A 20000-nucleotide genomic window follows, 5' to 3' on the forward strand; every position below is an offset into this window, starting at 1 on the left:
AGCCGTTCCGCGCCCACCGAGCTTTCCTGCGTCCTCCCGTTGGCAGATGACTTCGCGCGTCTCCTCGCGGAGTTCCCGGCCCTCATGCGACCGATGTTTTCGGCCGTCGCGGTGCGTCACGGCATCGAGCATCACATTCCCACTACGGGCCCGCCGGTGTACGCCCGAGCTCGCCGTCTCGACCCAGCCAAACTCGCCGTCGCCAAGGCCGAGTTCGCCACGCTAGAGCGCCTCGGCATCGTGCGGCGCTCCGACAGCGCCTGGGCCTCGCCGCTGCACATCGTCCCGAAGCCGGGGGGCGGATGGCGGCCATGCGGCGACTACTGCCGCCTCAACGACGCCACTACCCCCGACAGGTACCCCGTCCCGCACATCCAGGATTTTTCCGCCCGGTTGGCGGGGCAGACCATTTTTTCAAAAGTGGACCTGATTCGGGGGTACCACCAGGTGCCCGTCTGCCCGGCCGACATCCCAAAGACAGCCGTTATTACACCTTTCGGCCTCTTCGAATTCCTCCGGATGCCCTTCGGCCTCAAAAACGCAGCACAGGCGTTCCAGCGCCTGATGGACGGCGTGCTGCGCAACTTGCCGTTCCTCTTTACCTACCTGGACGACATCCTCGTCGCCAGCACGTCCAGAGCCGAGCACCTCCTCCACCTCCGGACGCTGTTCGGCCGCCTCAGCGAGCACGGCTTGATCGTCAACCCGGCCAAATGTCACTTTGGTGCGGCGACGATCGACTTTTTGGGCCACCACATCACCCGGAACGGCGCCGTACCGCTACCGGCCAAAGTCGAGGCCATCGCCGCTTTCCCGCGCCGTCAAGGCGCTGCAGGAGTTCCTCGGGATGGTGAACTTTTACCACCGCTTCGTGCCCCGAGCTGCGCAACTCATGCGGCCCTTGTACACCGCCCTCCGCGGCCAGCCGGCGAAGCGCGACGTCGTCTGGTCCACGGACATGAACGCTGCTTTCACCGGCGCGAAGCGGGCCCTCGCCAACGCCACGCTGCTGGCCCACCCGGTACCCCATGCTCCCATCGCCCTCACCACGGATGCCTCCGACTACGCAGTGGGCGCGATTCATGAGCAATGGGTAAACGGGGCCTGGCAGCCGCTCGCGTTCTTCAGCCGGCAACTCCTGCCCAACGAGTTGAAGTACAGCACTTTCGACCACGAGCTCCTCGGGCTGTACCTGGCCGTCCGCCATTTTCACCACCTCCTGGAGGGCCGCCCGTTCACGGCCTTTGTCGACCACAAGCCATTGATTTTCGCCATGGCCAAGGTCACGGAGCCGTGGTCGGCCCGCCAGCAGCGCCACCTCTCCGCCGTGTCGGAATACACCACGGACATCCGGCACGTCGCCGGAAAGGACAACGCCGTGGCCGACTGCCTTTCTCGAGCCGGCGCCAACGCCGTCCACCTCGGTGTCGATTTCGCCCTGATGGCGACGGACCAGGCCACCGACGGCACGGTGCAGGCGCTCCGGGTGGCGGACACGGGCCTCCGCGGACACGGTCCTGCTTTGTGACGTCTCCCAAGGACGACCTCGCCCCGTTGTGCCGGTCACCTGGCGGCGGCGCATTTTTGCTTCGCTCCACGGCCTCTCACACCCGGGCCGGAAGGCGTCCCAGAGGCTGGTGTCGGCACGTTTCGTCTGGCACGGGTTGCGACGGGATGTCCGCGACTGGGCCAACGCCTGCACACCCTGCCAGCGGGCCAAGGTCCACCGTCACACCCAGGCTCCGCTGGCTCCTTTCACCGTGCCCGAGCGACGTTTCGACCACGTCCACGTGGACCTGGGGGGTCCCCTGCCCCCATCGCAGGGGTTCACCCACCTGCTTACCATGGTGGACAGGACCACCAGGTGGCCGGAGGCCGTGCCCCTCGCCTCCACCACCACCGCCGACATGGCCAAGGCGTTCATCGCCACCTGGGTCGCGCGTTTCGGCGCACCGGCGGACATCTCGTCGGACCGCGGCCCACAGTTCATGTCCGAACTGTGGGGCGCGGTCGCCCGCACGTTGGGCGTTACCCTGCACCGCACCACGGCCTACCACCCCCAGGCCAACGGGTTGTGCGAGCGGTTCCACCGCTCCATGAAGGCCGCACTCATGGCCGGCCTCCAGGACGACGGCTGGGCCGACCGGCTCCCGTGGGTCCTTTTGGGCCTCCGCATGGCTCCAAAGGAGGACCTCCAGGCATCCACCGCCGAGCTGGTGTACGGCCAGGCCCTCCGCTTCCCGGGCGAGTTCGTGCCCGACGCCAACAGCCCCCGGTCCGCCGCGCGCCAGCGCATGGACTTCCAGGAGGCCGCCCAACGTTTCGCCCCGGTGCCCACGTCCTGCCACGGCGACCCCCAATCCTACGTCCCCCCAGCACTCCGCACGGCGGAGTACGTCTTTGTGCGCCACGACACGCACCGGGGGCCGCTCCGGCCACCATACGACGGACCCTTCCGGGTCCTACGACGGGACAAGTCCTTCGTCGTCAGCATCGGCGGCCGGGCGGACCGGATTTCGGTGGACCGCCTCAAGCCGACCCACATGGACGTCAGCCAGCCGCCACGGCTGGATCTCCCACCGGGGCGTGGCCGCCCCCCGTCCACTGCACCCCCCGTCCGGCCACCCACCACCACACCGGACCCCCCCCCCCCCCCCCGCGACCAGCCAGGGGTCGTTTCGGTCGGGTCATCCGGACCCCCCTTTGGTTGACCTTCCTGGACCAAGTCGATTCTGGGGGGGCGTGTGTAGCGACCCATGGGTCCCCCAAAGCTCGAGACCAGCAACAGAATCTCCTGGCCCAAGCCGGTGACGTAACCGGCGGCCAAACCGCGGCGCCGAGGTCATAATCCTTTGCACCTGTCGGTCACATGACCACCAATGCGTGCCTCGCCTGAGAGGCGTGGCTTTGGCTATGATGTATGCTTTTTGGTTTGGATATATATATGCGAACCCGATGAACGGGTTTTCAGAGTTCCCGAGATGATTATACAATAAACATCTTCTCGGACGAGTTTGTGTCTTGTCCGTCACTTCGTCCGTCTCAAGCAGGAGCGCTGCTCCTTCACTGCTATATATATATAACATCCACTGTACTTGCCTCATCCACCAAATCAGAAACCGCTTCAAATAACAAATAAATTTGTTAAACATGACCTACATTGAGTAAATCCATGCTGACACTGTAATTGGCTTAAATCTATCAAAATGCTTCCCCAATCGTATCCATAATAAACATAATCATCTTCTCCACAACTGAAATTACACTTAGTTATTTAATTTCAGATAATTATTAAATATCAATGCTGCTAGCACAATAGCTACATTCAACGATCTAGGCAACTAGAAAGAAAACCTCAAGATTGTAATCTACATGATTTTGTATCAACTTTAGCAAGACTGTGCTGAGTTGCAGTGAATGCAAATCCATAGAGGAATCTCACCAGGAAAGGCATGTAGCTGCTAGAGGACCCACGCATGCCAAAAGGTGCAACTCTGGGCATGGACGATGGGAAGAGGCCTAATGCATTCAAATTTAGGCCTGGAATCAAATTGCCCTGTTGCTGCAACAACAAACAAGCATTAGCATCAACAATAAGCATTAGCATCAAACATGAGCACTTAGGAACACTTGACATTGAAAAATGGATCATACAAAATACACGACAAACTACTTTTCAACCAAAGTTTGAAAATGATGTTTTTTAAGGTTGCACAATTTAAAAAGCAGGAATCTGGACAAATGAAAAACATGCGAGTTACACTACACAACCAACAATTACTAATAATTCAAGGCACAATTGATGTGGAAAAACAGACGAGGATATCTGCATAACCATCACATATAAGGCTTATTAAAAGGACAGAAAGATGAAGATGTACAGTGTCTGCAAAAGTATTCACCTCCTACCAAAATTTCCACATTTAGATGAATTAGAAATTATGCAAACAATTTTCCAAATTAACTTTTTGATACATAAATGAAGAGATAAACCTAAACATGGTTATAGTTGAAAGTTACATGTCAGGAATACCTTCAAAAACATGTGCAAATCAAAATTCACTGGTTGCAAAAAAAGTATTCAGCCCCTTCGGTCAGTACTTGGTGGAAGCACCTTTTGCAGCAATGACTGCAGAGTCTTTTTGGTTATGTCTCAACCAACTTTGCACATGAGATGCTGAAATCTTTGCTCATTCCTTTCGTGAAAATTGCTCTAGCTCTGCCAAGGTTTATGGGGATCATTGATGGACTGCAATCTTCAAGTCTCACCATAAATGTTCAATTGGGTTCAAGTCAGGACTTTGACTGGGCTCAACAACATGAATTTTCTTCTTATTTAACCACTCGTGTGTGTGCTTTGTCCTTCAGATGAATGTTCTGCTGAAATGTAAATGTCCTACCCAGTTTCAGATTAATGGCTGACTCAAGCAGGTTTTCATCAAGGATTCTCCTGTACTTTGCACCGTCCCCTGTCCCTTCTATCCTAACAAGCTTGCCAATCCTCGCTGATGAAAAGCGGCCCCACAATATGATGCTACCGCCACCTTGCTTGACAGTAGGGATGGCGTTGACTGGGTGATGTGTAGTGTTAGGCCTACACCACACAAAGCTTCGAATTTAGACGAAAAAGTTCAATTTTTGACCACAAAACATTTTTCCACATGCCTGCAGTATCATTAAGATGCTTTTTGGCAAACTCCATATGAGCTTTAAGATGCATCTTTTTCAGTAATGGCTTCTTTCTTGCCACTTTTCCAGAAGCTAGCTTTGTGAAGAGAACAGGATATTGTTGATTGATGAACGCTGACCCCCATCTCAGACATCGAGCCTTGCAGATCTTTCAAAGTCATGGTTGGATTTACATTGACATCCCGAACCAGTTTCCTTCTTGTCCGGCTGCTGAGTTCGGATGGGCGACCATATCTGTGTGGAGTCTGAGTGGTATGACAAGTCTTCCACTTCTTCATGATGGTTTTCAATGTACTCAAAGGGATGATGAGTGATTTTGAAATCTTCCAATAACCCTCTCCTGAATGGTGCTTCTCCACCACTTTATGTGACTTCTTTGGAAAGCTCCTTGGTCTTCAAGTTTGCCTTGTTGGTTGACCAAGTGAGTTGCAACTTAAATTTCCATAGGTAAGTGAGTGAGCTTAATTTTTTAATGAAACCACTGATTCCATACAAGTGAAACCTATTACACTGATTTTGTAAATTTTCAAACAAATAATTTGCTCCTGAAGTGATTTAGGGTTGATTAGGCAAAGGCTTTGAATACTTATTCAACTCAGAATCACCTGGTTTCTCTAATAATTTGACTTATTCACATTATATCTGTATTTTTTTAGCTTTACCACTTTGGTTTAGTTTGTGATGACTCTATATATTAAGTTTGATTTGAATGCATCATAAACTAAGCTCAGGTAGCATCAAAATGTGAAAACTTTGGAGGGGAGTGAATACCTTTTCAGGCCACTGTACATGGCAGCATGAAAGTAGTAAGGAAGCAAGATTAGCAATAGATAAAAATACACACACACACACACACACACACACACACACACACACACACACACACACACACACACACACACACACACACACACACACACACACACACACACACACACACACACACACACAAACGTCCCCAAAACTAATGATTGAAAAGGTTACATCAATAAATTTAGGAAGGGGAAATCAGAAGTAAAATCGTAATTTGAAAGCTGCAGAGAAGATGTTTAGTCAAGAACATCAGAACGCACATTGAAGTCGGCCATGTCGTTCTCGTAGGCTTCACGTAGCCTCTTCATAATGTCGGCCTCACCACAGCAACACGCATCAATAGAACCCTTCACCGTGATCGTCCGCTCATGGTTGTAGATCGTCAAATCTTGGAGCCTAAAGAGCACAACCTTATTTGAAGATGCATTGAGCTTTAAAACCACCAAACATGGACAAACAGGATACAAAAACAAATATTTGCTATTAACTGTACCCCTCAAATCCTCACTCCTGCAATGCGATGCGTCCTTTTCTACTCTACCCTGTTGACTCAATACATTTTTGAAGTTTTACATTTGTAATAAAATTAGTATTACTATGCACCAAAACATTCCTCACAATTCTTTTATTTATTTTTTTAAAGGTGAGAGCAAGGAAAAGAGGGCAACACGTACGGAGAGATGGTGATTTTGGTGTTTGTATCTTGTTCAATCTTCTTCAGGTTCTTCCCTTCTTTCCCAATGAGGCGACCCACAAAGTTGTTATGTGCCAGGATCTTAAGCGGAATTTCATCAGCCCTAGATGGAGAAAAATATTGTTGTTTACACATGATGCAGACAATATATAATTTGGTATATACCATCTCAAAAAGCTCTCCAAGATAGAAAAACAAGGTTGGTGTTCAACATATGGTAGAATATACAAATAATGTATTGCTCAAAATAAATAATTATTTGGCAGTGGAAAAACAGCCTCCAGGGGACAAGAAAGCACCTCTGCCAAGTTCTGTCACAGAGCTGGAGCCACCGAGTCAGCCTGTGCCTGTCGGGCTCTGGAGGGAGGGTCGGCAGCGCATTTGCTGTTGGTCGAGCCTACGCATATACGGATTCCCTTTGAGCCCGACAGCAGTTCTGAGCGTGGAGTCTTCTCCGGGAGTTGCTCGGGGTGGTGATCTGGCTTCCATTCTGACCGGCCGGTCGGGTGACCTGATCGGGGAGCTTTTGGTCCCAGACCTGTTTGCTGGACCCTCAATCAACATTGGGTTGTGTTTCAAGTGAGGGTGTCGGTGATGAGGTTGCGGTTGGTATGTTCTGCGGTGGGGCTGTGCATGGTGGGGTCGGTACTGGGGACGCTGCGAATGTGGGTGAGGATTGTGGTGCAGTGCAGCTGGTGCACATTGTGGTTATCCTTGGAAGAAGATAGGAGGGAGGCCAGGGAGATAGTTTTTGTCAGGGATGAGGATCTTGGGTGAGGTTTTTGTGGCAGGGATAGAAAACAAATAGGATTTTGTGTCGTTTCAAACAGGCAGGGGTGAGGGACATTGATGGACCATTGGTTGACATTTTGTCAGGTCATAGTGCAGGGACATCTGGGTGCCAACGATGCGGGAAAAATATTTTTAGAGGACATGAAGGCGCGATACGAATGATTAGGTTATCGACTGAGGGAGAGGTTTCGATGCAAGTTTTGTGTTTAGTTTTGGTCACGACATGTGAGGAAGTATGTAGTTGCCATAAAGAAGGTACAGTATAGAGTAACTAGATTTATCCTTGGCCGAGCTAGACTAAGCTATCAGGAACTGCTGAAACAGACAGGACTTTTTGCAAGAGAAAGGAGATAATTGCAAGTCGATCAGATAAATATGTTTAAAAGATAATGTTCAGGGTAAAAACAAAAGTGTAGAATATTTTTTCAGCAGAATGGACACCGACAGGACAAGGGGTCACACTTTAAGAGTAAAGAGGAGAGTTAGAAGAGCATTAAAGCAAGTGTATTTCACTCAGAGTGGTGAATGCATTGAATGGTCTCCCTACCAGGGTAGAGGAAGTGGAGTCGGTGGATCATTTTAACATTGAGTTGGATACGTATCTAGAAATAGTGGGGATGGGAGAGGATGATGATGTCAGCATGATTGTGCAGGGTCAATGAGCCTAATGGCCTCCTGACATCTGAGTTAACTTTCTGCAGTGACATATCCCAAAGACTGCTGGGTAAGTGAGGCAAACACCACATTCAATGCACCTACGCCTTCTATTTCTTGTTCATCCTGAGCCTCTAAAGTGTTTCAAACCTGCAGCCCCACACATACAAGCATGATGGTGTGGGTCGTCGATTTTGACGAATGTCCCCCCTTCATTGTCATACCCACTCGTCTCTGTGCATTGTGTGATGGCTGTATAGGCCAATGTGGGACCCACAGCATCGACCACAAACATCGCAGGTATAGACTGGTCCTTGGAGATTGACATTTGTAGGTTTTCCATTCATTCCTCTGCTACCTCTCAAAGGCGAGTCTCTCATATTCAAAGTGGTCCAGGCCTTTGCAGCAAATGTCACACCAAGCTGACCTGTGTGGCCTGATGTTCCCAGGTGATGACTGGAGTGTAGATTTAAGGATGTCCTTATGCAACTACCCTGCTACCCTTGAGGTAAACACCACATTCATTGCACCTTCACCTTTATTAATTATTTACCCAGAGCCTCTCAAGTGTTTCAAACCTGCAGCCTCACACCAAGAACCACTATAAATCAGCTTGACAAATGTTGATTTCAAGGATTAAAACTACCCAGCTACTCAGCAAGTTATGGTATTTCATTTCAACCCTCGTTAAATCGGTACTTAATCTGCATTCTATCTTTGAATCCAGTAGATAGTATTTATAATTTCTCCAGTCACCTTTCTGAAATGCGCAGATGTGCTAGTTGGAGGTAGGAAAGTGGAGGGGGTGCACACAACAAATGCCATGTATCAACGACAATGGCCATGACATATTTTCCAGGCTCAGAGCCTCCATTGATCCCAGGTAGACAGCTGGTGTTAATCCAAGCCTCCCAACCTGAAATTTAATGTAAGTTGTTTCATTTCAAAGAATAAAAACAATTTGGCTGAGAAAGTACATTTATACTGAGAGTGATGAAAATGACAGTGGGCAGGTGCTGAGTGAGACAGGACCAATCTATGACGACAATGACATGATACACAATGTAACATGTCAACAAGAATAGCCTCAATGACATAACGGAGCTATTACATAGGCAGTTTTGACTTCTCAATTGTGAAGCATGTTTTTTTTGTGTTCAGATTAATTTTGTGCTTTGAATGGAGAAAAATTGTGCTCTGATTTAAGAGTCCTAAACATCAACGTGGCTACCCACGATTTGGTCTCTTGGGCCTCCTTGTGCATGATGTCCAGGATCATCCTACAGGCAGCTGAGCATCCCTCAGCACTTGATCGGATGGTGATGGGTTTTTCCACAGAACCAGGGTTTTCTTTGCGGTGTACGTCGATCCTACAAGGCAACAATTCCACAAAATTGAATAAAACTATGAACAGACATGGAAACCACTAAGCAGAGCAACTACTTTTTTTTGCTATACTTTTTTTTTTTTTTACTTCTTTGCTATACAGTTCTTGGAAAAACTATTAACATCGACAATTAATTTATAACCATCACAAAAAGTCACCAAAATAACTGGACCAAATAAGTTAGGAAGCCTGTTATTTGAAACTTGCTAAAGACCTTCAACAGAAAAATGTGAATTCAAAAAAACCTTCACACAAAAATAAAAGAAAAGGCAAAACCATTTCTTTCTCGAGATGTACTGCCAATTGTAAGTTGACCAAGCATGGAACTTACTTTGACTGTGTTTGTTGCGTAATGCTGCGGATGGTTGCACCTTCTTTTCCAATAACTGCTCCCACGTATTGGCTGGGCACCAGGATGCGTAGTGGTACCTCACCGGTATGAAGCTGACGGCCACGGCCTGGGCCAGCCCCAGGACCCGGTCCAGCCCCGGCATGTGTGGCTGGTCCCGCACCATGTCGCCCATTCGCACGGCGACCTGAAGCACGTGGGCCTTCACCCTGATCCACATCATCTGGTATGTAGCACACGCTTAGAATACTGGACTCCAGCTCATAGCCCTGTAATTTCTCCAGAGCCCTGCGGAAGAAAACAGGCTGGATTTCAGCTGGAAAATAATGCTGAACTACCTGACATTAAATTGAATGCTCATTCATGAGGATAATGGTTTTCAAAGAATTCAAATACAGTACAGTACTCTGTAATTTCCAATAAATAAATTATCTAATGAAAAATGTTTGCAATTAAAGTCAAGTTATAGAAAGCATCAATCAATAGAAACAAGCATGTAGCAAAATAAGGCAAAAAGGTAATGTAGTATATAAAAAAGTCTACATTTGCACAAGCCCAAAATAAAAAAGTTAGAATTTAAAAAAAATGACACCAACGAGCTGGCAGCTTCATGTCATCAAAAAATAAATAAACCAACTCTCACACACAGTCACGTGAAACAGTATGTACACCCCATGTAAAGTTTTGACTTTTTCAACATATTTCAACATACAGCTATTTGATCTTCATTTCAACAATATTCATAGATAAAGGTGATATAATATAACAAATATCATGAAACATTTAAATTTTGTAGTCCAAACATTTACATTTACATTTGAGGACACAAAAGTGATCCCGGGGGAGGAGGCTGTTTCACAGCACTGCTTGGTTGTCCCCGACATAAGGGTGAAAGGTGCGAGGAGAGCTCAGCGGGTGAAGTACCAACCGAGAATGAAGGTGTGGAGGTTGAAAGAGGTGACAGTAAGGGAGGCATTAAAAGAGAGGCTGAGTAGGGTCGAGGATGATGTGGTTGAGCTTGAAAGTTGTTGAATGTCAATGAAAGATAGTCTGTTGGGAGCCGTTGGTGAGGTATGTGGATGGACAAAAGGACCACCAAGGCACTCAGAAACAAGGTGGTGGGATGATGAAGTTGGAAAGAGGATTGAGGAGAAGAGGAAGAAGTTCAAGGAGTGGCAGAAGGCGAAGGGTACGGGAGCAGAAAAAGCAGAGCATGAAAGTTATAAGGCAGCCAAGAAGGCGGCAAAGAAAGGTAGCAAAGGTGCAGGAGGCATGTAGGAAAATGTTCGGAGAACACTTGGATTCAGCAGAGGGTCAGAGAGCGGTATTCAGGATTGCAAAGCAGATAGCGAAAGAGGTGTGATGTGATGGGGGTGAGTTGCTAGAAGGATGAAGTGGGACAAATCGTTGTGGACCCAGATAGAATTAAAGGAAGATGGAAGAGATATATGGAAATGCTGTTGAATGCAGAGAATGATTGGGATGGCAACATAGAGAGTAACCCAGTTTTAGGACTGGCAGAGAAGATAACTGAGAAGGAAGTTGAGGAAGCGATAAAAGCAATGAAGAGTAGAAAAGCGGGAGGGCCGACGGGAGTTGTGGGAGATATGTTGAAGGCAGCAGGAAGTTGGGGTGTGAAGAGAATGACAGAGATCTGTAATCTGGTGGTGAAAGAAGGCCACATTCCAGTGGTTTGGGAACTGAGTACTCTCGTCCCTCTATACAAGGGGAAAGGTGACCCTCTGGAGTGTGGCTCGTACCGAGCGATAAAGTTATTGGAGCATGGAATGAAGGTATTGGAAAGGGTGTTGGAGAGGAGGATAAGGAAGAAGGTGAAGATCGACAAAATGCAGTTTGGATTTATGCCAGGAAGAGGATTGACAGACGCACTCTTTATTATGAGGCAGTTGCAGGAGCAGTACATGGAGAAGAGGAAGAAGTTGTTTCTTGGGTTTGTTGATCTGGAGAAAGCATTCGATGGGGTTCCATGCGAAGTATTAACATGGGCATTGAGGAAGTTAGGAGTGGAGGAATCGTTGATCAGAGTAGTGATGGCAATGTACAAAAGAGCGCGCACAGCTGTAAGGACGAAGGACGGGAACAGTGGTGAGTTTGAGGTGAAGGTGGGAGTGCATCAGGGGTCGGTAATAAGTCCACTACTATTTGTAGCTGTGATGGAGGTGCTGGCTCAGAATATAAAGGAGGGTTTACCATGGGAGTTGTTGTATGCAGATGATCTGGTGTTGATTGCGGAAAGTATGGGTGGACTAAAAGGAAAAGATGAACAAGTGGAAGGAATGTATGGAGACAAAAGGTCTGAAGGTGAATATCGAAAAGACGACGGTGATGGCAAGTGGTAAAGCATGTGGTGAGGTGGAAAGAACTGGGAAGTGGCCAAGTGCTGTGTGCAGGAAGGGTGTCGGAGTGAAGTCCATTCAATGTACAATGTGCGCTGAGTGGGTTCATCAAAAATGTAGTGGTCTGAGAGGATAATTAACCAGTGTGGCAGCTACATTCAAATGTAAGGTGTGCACAGAGGGAGCTGCAGATGGAGGAAATGTTGAGTTGGATCTTGGAGACGGCATGAAGCTGGAAGATGTGAAAACATTTTGTTACCTAGGAGACATGCTGAATGGAGAAGGTGGATCAGACTCAGCAACGGTTGCTGGAGTGAGATGTGCATGGAAGAAGTTTCGGGAACTGAGTGGCGTGCTGATGAGGAGGGGAGTGTCGTTGAAGCTGAAGGGAACGGTGTATGCTGCATGTGTGAGAAGTGTAAAATGATTATGGGAGCGAGACATGGGTAATGAACGTAGAGCAGCAACGAAGGCTGGAAAGGGTGGAAATGCAAATGGTTCGGTGGATGTGCGGAGTATTGTTGAGAGAGACGAAAACAAATGATGAATTGTGAAAGATGATGGGAATAGAGCCTGTGATTGATGCTGTGAAGAGGAACAGGTTGAGATGGTTTGGTCATGTGTTGAGGAAGGATGAAAGTGACTGGTTGAGAAGAGTGATGGAAATGAATGTAGAAGGAAGTAGAGGACAGGGAAGACCGAGAAAGACTTGGCTAAAGATGGTGGAAGAAGAAATGCGGGCAAGGGGGTTACAAAGGGGAGATGCAGAAAATAGGGCAAAATGGAGAAGATTGTCATGGGGACCGCAAGGCTAACCCCCGCTCTAGCAGGGAAAATGGCCTTAAAATGCATGTTGTGTTGTTATATTTACATTTTGTAGTCCATTGTATAATTTAAATAAACAAATGCAAATTTTGCATGTGGAAAAAGTAAGTACACCCCGATATTTATCACTACTTCAAATACCTAAAATTAGAATCAGTTGCACCAGCTCAGGTGCAAATGATTAGAACATTGTTAGAGAGGATCTTGGAGGAACCTGTCTTATTTAAACGTCAGACATTTAGTTTGGTTTGCTCTTTGTTGTTGAAGTGTGCGGCGTCACCATGCCTAGATAAAAAGAGCTCTCTGAGGCCTTTAGAAAGAAGGTTATAGATGCCTACGAGTCTGGGAAGGGATTTAAAAAGATCTCCAAACAAGTTGAAATCAATCATTCGACTGTCAGGAAGATTATCTACAAGAAAAGAGAAGATTCCAAACAACTGCCAACTTGTTCAGGCCAGGCTGCCCTAGCAAGTTCAGCCTGAGAGCAGACCGCAATATGCTGAAAGAAGTCTCTAAGAACCCCAGAAAGTCATCAAGGGACCTACAGGTAGCTCTTGCCACTGTTGATGTCAAAGTGCACGAGTCTGCCATTAGAAAGAAGCTGCACAAATTTGATCGACATGGGACGTGTGCCAGGAGGAAACCTTTGCTATCTAGAAAGAACATCAGGGCAAGACTAAAGTTTGGCAATGAACACCGAGGAAAAGACCAGCACTTCTGGAACAATGTGCTCTGGACAGATGAGTCTAAGGTAGAGCTATTTGGCCACAGTACCAGATGACATGTTTGGCGAAAACCAAAGACAGCATTTGACCACAAGAACCTGATACCAACTCTAAAGCATGGTGGTGGAAATATTATGGTTTGGGGCAGCTTTGCTGCATCAGGACCTGTGCAGCTCACCATCAAAGAATCCACTATGAATTCTTCATTGTACCAGAGGGTGCTTGAGGATAATGTGAGGCCATCTGTCGGAAAGTTGAAGCTCAACCGAAGGTGGACCTTGCAACATGACAATGACCCTAAACATACCAGTAAATCCACCAAGGAATGGCTTAAAAGAAAGAAATGGAGGGTTCTGGAATGGCCAAGTCAAAGCCTGGATCTAAATCCCATCGAGATGTTGTGTGGGGATTTGAAACGAGCTGTGCATGCAAGAAACCCCTCAAACATCGCACAGCTGAAAGAATTCTGCATGGAGGAGTGGGCAAAAATTTCTCCCAGTCGATGTCAGAGACTGGTAGACAGTCATAAGAAACGCCGACTTGAGGTTGTTTCTGCCAAAGGGGGCAATACCACCTATTCGAGCTAAGAGTGTACTTACTTTTTCCACATGTGAAATTTGCATTTATGTTTATTTAAACTATACAATGGACTACAAAATGTAAATGTTTCATGATATTTGTTATATTATATCACCTTTATATCTCAATATTGTTGAAATGATGATCAAATAGCTGCATGTTGAAATATGTTGAAAAAGTCAAAACTTTACATGGGGTGTACTTACTTTTTCACGTGACTATGTGCTTTGGCTCTTCAGTGAGCTTCTGACATTCGAAAAACCTTCATGGTGATAAAAATAATGATCGCATAACGGATTATTACACAACCATCATTTTCTGCAACGTCATGGTGGTGGTAATGTGTTTTAGATGAAGCTTGAAGTGGAACCATCAACCTAATTCGCAGAAAGAATAAAGTAAATAAATGGGCATGCATGACAACACAATCATTATGTGTATGGCAATAATTATGTATGGCTATCAAGCGAGATTAAAGCTTCATAAAATACTCACTGCTCAGCTTGTTCTTTGTTTGAGAACGTAACATTCACCACTGCAGTTTCGCTGTCAGAATTCACTGCAAATGGAGACATCAAATGTTTAAACCCTAAGCAAAATATAATTGATATTCATAGAGAAAGTGACATCGAAGGGTTATTCTTGAAAAACATTTTGAACTTGAAAAGCAATGATCGTTTTTTTGCAAGAAAAGGCCAAATTGGACTGCTGAGTACTTGCATGGTACGAATTAGCAGATAAGAGTGGGCATATCAAATACTGCACCAGTTGTAATCAAACTGAGTTGTCTTGTTTTTGTGTTTTACATCTGAGTGGTTGCCTCATGCTGCTATGGCTCCAGATTAAAAAACAAAATATTACATTATTTTTTTTCAATAAAACAAGACTCATTGTGGAGCTTGTACTTAAAATCACTGTTTGCGGCTGGATACAATCCCATCGGCAGGAGGTTAAATTATGCGAGTCCCAAAGAGAAATTGATGGGAAACCAAGTAGAAGCCAATGGGCATTTGCAATGCCCCATCCCAGGAAACAAAATGGGTTTCCTTCAGTTTTGGGAATTATCCAGCAAGCAGTCGGTGCAAGGATGCACGATCCATATCATATCTCCCATACCAGGTATGTACAGAATATATCGCTTAGAATGTTTATTTCATCCAAACAAAAGCCTTATCAAAAGCCCATGACAAACAATTCACATTGCAGGAAGCAAAATTCGTAGTCTGAGTTATCGAGTCAGGGAAACGGAATTACAGGATAGGCAGATGAAAGCAGAGGCTACACAAGATGCTTTCATGAGTACGTACTTAAAATGTCCATCAACATTTTGCAGAACTTCTACAGTTTCCAGCATGCTTCGCATGAAGTTTATGGATTCATTTGTACAAGGGAATACCAGCATTCAGCTTCACTCTGTCGTTTTGGCAGCAAGATGAATGCAGTGTCAACAGCTCTTACAAAATGTCAGCGGTAAGGTAGGTATCAGCTCCAACTTAAATTATTTTTGGCCCTTTTGCAGTTCAAGAAGGTGCCATGTGCCTCTAATTTAAGGTTTATTTGGGTATGCTCAATGAAGCAGCTGGTTCATTAACAGAAGACCTAAAATTTTACTACCCGGTCCCTTAATTAGCTGTCCATGTCCAAGCTGTCCCTTAATAGTTATTTCCAGCGATTCGTTAAATATTTTAAGTTTCCAGCTGGTGAAAATTTTCGTACATTTAAGACACATATGCTCTATTTTCCTGCCAATAATACAAAAATTAAGACAGTTACCTCAGACACGCAAAGCAAAAAGCTGGGTTAAGCAATTGGTCCATGTCCGTCTGTCTGTCTGTCTTATTAATTTATCAGTCAGTTTTATGATAGAGGAAAAACTTATTTAAATTGAATGTTATATTTTAAACACGAATCAGAACTTGAAAAGGAAGACCAGTCTTTCGTTTTACCATACCTTGACTTTGAATTTGGCCTGATCACACATTTTTACTCTGCCTACCTGTCTGCCAATAAAACAAAATTGAAAATAATTCCAAACAGGAAATGGACTGTTTTTAAGGATGTCATAATGGACACATACAACAAAAGCAGGAATACCTCATGTCATGTGTTAGATATGGTGATGTAATAGACACAGTGAAAAATTGTGGCAAAACCAAAATTAATTAATTTATATAACTTTTATTATCTTTATTTTATTTTCAAATTGAATTATATACTTGAAGACTGTAGAACATAAGTCACCTTCATAATACTTCCAGGACCCTCCAGTTTTGCAGTACTTTAATTTAAATACAGGTTGTTGATGTGTTGCCCCAGTCAGTTCTGATTGAATAGACCAGCGGCACGGAGATAGCTGAGCGATCTCACAGAAGTGACCCAGAGATCCCTCACATACAAGATGTTGTGCTCTTGCCTATGTGAAGCCAGGACCACGCAGACTTCCATGATACGTTTTATTTTGTATTGTGCAGAGCAGCCTGGCAGTGGTTGCAGGTGTCATCAGTGGTGTCGGCGAGTCTATGCTTGTAGTGTAAAAGTTGTGGTTGGTGTCCACAGCGGAGGAGTGAAAGGTGAACACGATCAGACCTGGGGAGTAGTTTCTCTGTGTCATTGATGGGTGGGGGTTTTGCACCCAATATACTGTTTGGGCCCAGGTTGATTATTGTGTTTATGGTAATGTGGGTGTGGATGCGTTTTTGTAGTTTCCGTCATTTGGTGTGGGGATGTTACGAAGGATGTGACTGTCGTATCTTTGTGGTGTAATTTGAATGTGTCTAGGGGTCTGTGGGTAGTTGTGCATGTCGTGGCATTAGGGTTGGCATTTGCCATTGCAATGAACTGTGCACCTCATGTCCAAGTGGTCTTTGATTAATAGCATTTATACTTCTGTGTGTAGGTGCTCGAGTGGTGTTGCTTATGTGCTGCCTGTGATGATGCAAAGGGCTTTGTTTTGTATGCTCTGCAAGGTGTTGAGATGTGTGTTTGATAGACTGGAAGTCCAAGATGAGCTGGCATAGTTGATGACTGATCTAATGTACTGTTTGTATGTTAGTGATGTTGTTTCTTTGTGGTGACCTAAGTGTGTTCAGCCTGGGTGTGCATGGTTTTTTAATGTTTGTGATGTGATATGAGAATGACATGGATGTGTTAAAGGTGACGCCGAGTATTTTTTTTTGGTTGTGTGTGGGATAGGGATGTTGTTCAGTGTGATGTGTGGTGCAGCATTATGCTCCTTCGTGTAATTTATTAGAAGAGTCACTGTTGATTTTGAGTGGGCTACTTTTAGTTTGTTTACCATGAGCCAGGTTTGTAGGGTGCTGAGGAAGGGTTGCAGTTGTGATGTGGCAGTGGGCATGGTGCTTTGAGTAAAGGTGATGGTTATATCGTCGCATATGAATCTAATTGCGTGTTCTCGGGTGGTTGTGGAATGTCGTGCATGAACAGATAAGTGTGCTTGGTATTGGTTGAGTGGTTCAGTGATTGTTGAAGGGAGTATCAGTTTTGCGCTTTTTTCCACATGTATTTTGTTGTTGATTTCTGTGTTTAGTGTTTGTATCCTTTCTACTATGTCTGGTGCTTTGGGTGTTGGTGTGTTGTGTTTTACATTGTATTATTGGTTGATGAGGGATGCGATTTCTAGCGAGTAGTTGGGGTTGTATTTTTGATATTGCCCTTTGGAACGTATTTGCTAGCTGTGGTGTTGATGATCATATTGAATTGTTTGATGTGGATGTCATTGTTAGCGATGCTGTTATTGTTAAGTTGTTGGCATTTTTGTTTAGTGTCGTGTGCAAAGTTATCCCAAATTGCTTTTTTGTAATTGGTGAATGTCTTGTTTTTGCTTGCATTGAGGTCTATAGTTGTTTTTATGGTAACTAGTACACCCATTCCCTACGGGAGCAGCAGGAAGGGCCATTCCTCTCTGGGGTATATATATTACAGCAGATCTAGGATCAGGCCTCAAGAACATCGAGGGGGTGAGGGGTATGTTCAGCTACAAATTTTCTTGTGAAGAGCTCACGAAGTGGTTTAAGCATTTGAGCAAGCACTCCATTCAAAACCGTGAAGGAACGGCATGCTTGGCAAGCGCTAGCTCGCTGCTTGGTAATTAAACACACCCCAAGTTTCCTCCCTTTCAGTTTTGTGTTAAACAGTAGTAGCGACTGTTTCAAAAGATAATCAACTGTGTTAGTGGTTTATAATATTTTTATTTCTGGTAGAGGGTGCTCCACAAAAACGGCACAAAAAGGTCATCTTCAACTTGTTCATGATTGACCTTTGCAATTAAATAAAGGGAATAAATGTACATGCTGAAGGACCCAAAAAGCTTTCAAGCATTTGCACACTTAAAGTATGCAAAATCTTGTTTAAAATACACTTCCTATAAACGTTTGGACTGATCTACTGAGACCAACTGATATGATATGCAAGGCAGATTGCACAGGAATCAGAGCAGTGATTATTAAATAAATAGCACCGCATGGGCTGACGAACATCTCTTAAGGGTGTAGTTCAGACCTCTGCTGATTTGGGGGACCACCCTGATCTACTGGGACACCAACTGATATGAAATTGAAAAATCTAAGACCGAGTGATCTTGTGGACCATCGAGCAGAAGGGCTGTATCAGGTTTCACAGCAATCGGTTGGTAAATAAGGGACGAGTAGGGATCCAAAGTTTCAGAGGGTCATAACCAAAGGGATACAACCCCTCTGAAAGGTAACAATGATCTGAAATCGAAAAATTGAATACCGAGCGAGCGAGCGATTGTGCAGGCTACTGTCTTGTATTACTTGTCAAGTTTCAGAACAGTCAGTTGGGTGTTAAGGGAGGAGTAGCAAAAATAGCAAAAAGTTAACAGATGGACGACTGAATGGACGGACGAACAGACATCCTTTGAAAATCGAGATGAGATGACATAATAATAAAAAAACGAAGTAGCAAAAACAAACAACTGCCTCCAAGCATTATTTTTGTTTATTTAGAGTTAAGAAAAAAACAAAGTTATTTATAGGAATAACAAATAAGAACAAACCTTGATCACAGCTCTCCACCTCACCATACTGACCCAGAATACTGTCCAGGACCTGAAACAACATTCAAATCAAGAAAATGAATGTTTCCACCACTACCATCAAATATTACTGAACAAGGTTTATTTAAAAAAAATTTTTAAAGGTCATTCCTGTTGTCGCTTATCAAGCAAGATTTAACACTTTACAAAGATCTTTAAAAACATCCCGGGGAATATTACTACAAACGAACTCCAATTGGAAGCTGTCCAGGCTAGCGGTGATCCTGAAAAGCAGCCTCAGAACAAAAATATGAGAACAAAAGAAAAACTTCACAACTCGGTCCATGAAACGTGATCCTTTAGCGAAATATAGGTGGATGCCTCGAGTCATGGGAGGACTTCATTCCACCTACTGAAACCTACAAATGGAAATTACAACCAATGCAGGAAAGAAATGTATGTGGGTTTGAGTCTCAGTTTGATTCGGGTGTTCCCATTGTGGGCCCAGTAAATTTATAGAAGTCCCAGATCCAAAACAAGCCACCAGTTCTTACCTCCCATTGTAGCTGTGGAGGAATGTTTCGGACTTGGAGCTTGCGATTCCTGCACACAGGCAGTTGCAAGCAGGTAAGTCACAAGTAACCTCTGGTATATATACACAGCAGGTGTGCCAAAGAAAAGTGGTGCTCAAAAATGAAAACAAATTAAAACACAGAAGAAGCATCAAATAGAAAATACATTTTCACAAGATAGGCAACTGCTGCAATATTTTGTATCTGGTGCTTGCAACTACAAAGGCAGACAATATGTTTCTACAGCCATGCATAAATAAGACATGTTAAATGAAATCATGTACACGTACACATATTGCTGAGTTTGGAAATCTTTCAGAGAGGAAAGGATGCGCAATCGCTCAAGATAAATCCTTTTAAGTGCAGAAAAAGTCAACAACTAATGCACAGGGGATGCTGCGAAATGGCACAAGGCTCCATTCAGATAGTCTTCATTGTCAGTTACCAATATATGTAACCGACGTCACACCTCAAACTGAAATAGTGTAACACCGCCATCTCGTGTACACGTTGAACAGTGCCTGTTGTAATAAAAGGGCATGATCTGAAG

The 20000-nt window shown here is 45.2% G+C and overlaps 1 protein-coding gene across 2 annotated transcripts in view; it reads right to left on the reverse strand.

Annotated features, from left to right (window-relative positions):
- Positions 1–20000, reverse strand: part of LOC137431752 (insulin-like growth factor 2 mRNA-binding protein 3) — a 171408-nt gene that overhangs the window by 15825 nt on the left and 135583 nt on the right. The window contains exons 3-10 of one of the 2 annotated variants that reach the window (XM_068123435.2): positions 19433–19481; positions 18900–18951; positions 14360–14423; positions 9361–9666; positions 8878–9012; positions 6177–6299; positions 5763–5898; positions 3443–3556 (exon numbers count right to left, since the gene is read on the reverse strand). In XM_068123435.2, the coding sequence (XP_067979536.1) occupies positions 3443–3556; positions 5763–5898; positions 6177–6299; positions 8878–9012; positions 9361–9666; positions 14360–14423; positions 18900–18951; positions 19433–19481 (979 nt within the window). Of the gene's footprint in view, positions 1–3442; positions 3563–5762; positions 5899–6176; positions 6300–8877; positions 9013–9360; positions 9667–14359; positions 14424–18899; positions 18952–19432; positions 19482–20000 lie in introns of both variants that reach the window. The other variant, XM_068123434.2, reaches the window with a different exon arrangement.

This window comes from Myxine glutinosa, chromosome 7 (assembly GCF_964187855.1).
Source record: "Myxine glutinosa chromosome 7, kmMyxGlut1.1, whole genome shotgun sequence".
In the NCBI taxonomy this organism is placed as follows: Eukaryota; Metazoa; Chordata; class Myxini; order Myxiniformes; family Myxinidae; genus Myxine; species Myxine glutinosa.